The sequence below is a fragment of the Mesitornis unicolor genome, unplaced genomic scaffold, assembly GCF_000695765.1.
Source record: "Mesitornis unicolor isolate BGI_N332 unplaced genomic scaffold, ASM69576v1 scaffold5007, whole genome shotgun sequence".
Classification (NCBI taxonomy): Eukaryota; Metazoa; Chordata; class Aves; order Mesitornithiformes; family Mesitornithidae; genus Mesitornis; species Mesitornis unicolor.
The window spans coordinates 30208-34026 of NW_010195677.1; the positions used below are offsets into that span (position 1 = coordinate 30208).

Consider the following 3819-nt stretch of genomic DNA (forward strand, 5'->3'; position numbering starts at 1 on the left):
TGACGCTTGTTTAGGCCATCCAGGAGCTGTTTAATAACATGGAAGTAAAATAACAGCTTTCTCTGTTGAAGCAGTGAAGCAATGGCAATGGGCAGGGGGAATGCTGCTGGGTAGAATTAGCCAGCAGGGATAACTCATTTGTTCTTGCAAATAGAGTTGGAGAATAACTGGGCCCAGCTTCTACTTTATTTATATCACTTGAAATATTTCCATTTTCACAGAGGCCCTCAGAGCTCCCGTTTCTCTGCTGTGAGCCCAATTGGAGCTCCCCATTCTCTTCCAGACAAGTGCACATTTGCTCTCACAGTTCTATCTCTGCAGTCTGTACTGGTGGAGATCTGCTGTAAAGCTCCTCACCCAAAAGCCTGTTGTTACAGTTGTAGGGTCTCCATAGTTGTCTCTGGCTAAAGCATCAAATCATGTCAAAGATGGCTTAGGAAAAAGCTTTGTTTAAACATTAATTGCACTGAAAATAGTCTCATTTGTTTTTAAGGCCAGCCTGAAGACGTCATTACACAAACAGAAGTGGTCCATGCTTTGCCGGGTACTGACGTGACCCTGGTGTGCAGCTTCCTAAAACCACACACCACCCACATAATACAGACACAGTGGTCCAGGACTGATGACGCCCAGCTTACCAAAATAGCTGTTTATCACCCCATTTATGGCACCCATTACTTCACCTTTCCTGAGGCTTCTTACAACTTTTCAGTGTCCTTCAGCAAGAGGAAGTGCTGCAGCAAAGATGTTACAGAGGCTTTGTGTTCCCCCCATCCAAACACATCTGAATGCAACCAGTTGGCTCTGCATCTGAAAAATGTTACTGTCTCCCTTAGTGGGCAGTACGAGTGCAGTTTTGCTACATATCCGTATGGGACAAAGGCTGCAAAAATTCAACTTATTGTCAAGGCAGAAGGTAAGTGATTACGAATGAAGTGGTGTTTTTTTTGTGACAGGGGCAGTGTGAGGGGGAATGAACATTTCTTGGTTGGTGATGGTGACTTGTCTGGGGCTTGCAATTGTGCCACTGAATGTCACTGTCTACACAGTTTCGTATTTACCAGGCACTCTTTAGCTGTTGTTACCTAGCTCATGATTAGGATTATTTGTTTGGAGGAACAGGAAGGTAAAAAAGGTGGTGAAATGGGCAATTTCCACATTTTTGCTTTGGAGAAGTGTGCTGCAGAGAGGACTGGACGAGTGGTTCAGGATATGGTGGGACCAAGGGTGCTGGATCTCCAAACCACACTGCGCTGCTGGTATGAGCATGCAACAGTGAGCATAAGAAACAGAAAACACCCTTGTCTGGTTGAGGCTGAGGGCTGGCATCTGCAGAGTGTGCTGGGTGTTAGCTTGATGGAGGGATGTGTGTCCCCACTGTCAAAAACAAACTGAAGCAAAGTGGGGGATTGCTTAGGATAACCACAGGAATGGAGACTTGGCTGTTTCTGCCAGCCAAAACAAAGCTGGAAAGCAGCATGACTGCTCTTGGGGAGCCTCAGGGGAGAGTGTGAACTCCAGGGATGATATTTAAATTATCCTGGCAAAGGAACAAATGGGTTTAAATAGGACTTGAATGGATTTGACTACAGATTTAACAACAGTGGCAACCATTAGTGCAGCAACTTTGGGAACAGCTGTTTAATGCCAGCAGTGAGGGCACAAGTCCAAACTGGCATGAAGATGGAGCTAGGTGGGAATTTTGGGCAAGCTTCTTGTTGTGTTCACGAGGGACTGGATTTGACGACCCCAGAAACCTTTTCCTGACCCAGGTTTCTGTTAACAAGCCAAGAAGGATTTAAGTAAATGCAACCAACCTGGCGTGGTTTCAGTGCAGAACTGCAAGGCCAACATGCTCGCTCTGCTTGTGCCCTGGGCTGTAGATGCAGCACACATTCAAGAGTTAGGAGCAGCGTAGGTGCAGGTGATGATGGGGGTAGCAGAGGGCAGCAGCGCTCCCACCACCCCTTTGGCCTGCATGGTGAGGCCAGACTGGGGAAAAGAGGGATGTGGGTCCCCATGCTGGATCACTGCTGCAGCAGGAGGTGGTCCCACACAAGCCTCATACACAGGGACGTTTAACCCAAACTGACACCTTGCTCCCTGATGTTTGGCAGTGGCTTCAAACAATTTGGTGCTGTTACCCCAGAGGCACTCCTCAGGGGCAATCCGGCAGCACTTTCCTGCCCTGATGAACTCGCAAAGGCCAAATTAGAGCCAGTATCTCTGTGCAACCTGTAGGGCGATGAGTGTGTTTAAACAGCACATGCTGGACAACTGTGTCACGGATGGAGCTGCTGCTTTAGCTGCTGTACAGGGATGACCTGTAGTAAGCTCCCCTTTGGGAATTTTCTTGCACTTCAAAGGGCAGAGAGGCTGGATCAAGTGGAGAGCAGTGAGGTACAAACAGTGCTGGTAACCACGTGAAACCCTCCTGTGCTTCTGTTCTTCATAAGATTTTTCCGTCTCTTACTTGATATAGTAACAGTGCTAATCAGGTACTTCTCCTTTTCTCTTGCTGGTGCCCTTGGTTGATACTAGCATGTTCAATGCTGTTAATGCTGTCTACATGTTAAATGTGGGTGGCTCTTGTTCATATCAGCATCATTGTGGCTTTTTTCAGCAACTGGATGAGGTAGCAAGCTTGTGCTACTGATAACTGCTTGCCAGAGAGAACTAAAAAATTCAATTTGCAACATACCTCTTGCAGATTTGTATTTTAAGGTAACCAGATCTTTTGCAATGAACCACTTCCACTCAAAAGAAGGCGAAAGACCTTAATCCAGCTTGCGAGTGCTGTCATTAATGAAGTACAGCTCCCAACTACATCAAAGTGAAGTGAATCCAAATGGATCCAACTTGCAGATACTACAAGAAGCCCTCAGAGCAGCAGGCCTACATAGGACTGACAAACACGGGAAATCTTAGCCAACAGGCTGCTAATGGAGATGGGAATCAAAGATGAAGAGAAAGTAATCATCTGGGGCATGTGACTGTAAGAACAGAGGCTCTTTGCAGACTGAGCTCCTGGGGTGACCACTCATCTTAGTACTTCTTGTACGCTGCATGGCCTTTTGCATGGTAGCTTGTCCCAGCAAAGACTCCTCTGTGGTTTTCTTCCTGGCAAAGCTATAGATTTGCTTCCTTTGCCCTTTTGTTATCCTTTCCACACTCTCCAGCCCCTTTAAGGCTTGTGCACTCTGTGTCCCACAGCTCCTCAGCTGCTTCACTCTGGTGGAGAGTGGAGACGAGCTGCTTCTGCTGCTGAGTCTCCTGTGCACTGCTCTGGGTGCTGCCACTCTTTGTGTCACTCCCTAAGACTCAGGCTGCATGTCGCCACTGTCACTCCATGCTTGGGTGCCAGACATAAAGAAAGTTACAGTCACCAGAAAGTCTGCACCGCCAAACAACCTAACAGTCTGGGACTGCTAGATATTCTCCCTCCCCTTAAGATAAAAAATAAATAAAATATATATCTGTTCTATCTCAGCATGCAAGACAGAGCTACCAGGGGAGCAAAGTTCAAGAGTTTCCTTGTGGTGCGTGCTAGTACCTGCCTGTGGGGAAGAGGGAAGGCAGGTCTGTGCGGCAGGTCAGAGACATCACCGCTCACCAAGGCACTCATAGCATCTCCTGGCCACCACCACTGCTCTTCCTGTCCAAATGCACGCATGCACGCACGCAGACCCGATGTTTGGGCCTCAGCTGTGCTGTGTTTGGTGCATCGCTCTGTCCTTTCACAGATGGACTGGAGCCCTGGACTGGGAATGGGTAGGGTAGGAGATGCTGAAATGCTTTTTATAAAATGACACGGGAAAG

At 47.6% G+C, this 3819-nt stretch overlaps 1 protein-coding gene across 1 annotated transcript in view; it reads left to right on the forward strand.

Moving 5' to 3' along the window:
- Positions 1-493: 493 nt before the first annotated feature.
- CD96 (CD96 molecule) overlaps positions 494-3819 on the forward strand; it is a gene marked incomplete at its 5' end in the record, with an annotated part of 24398 nt that continues 21072 nt past the window's right edge. The window contains one exon of the mRNA XM_010188201.1: positions 494-916. Coding sequence (XP_010186503.1) covers positions 494-916 — 423 coding nt within the window. The remainder of the gene's footprint in view (positions 917-3819) is intronic.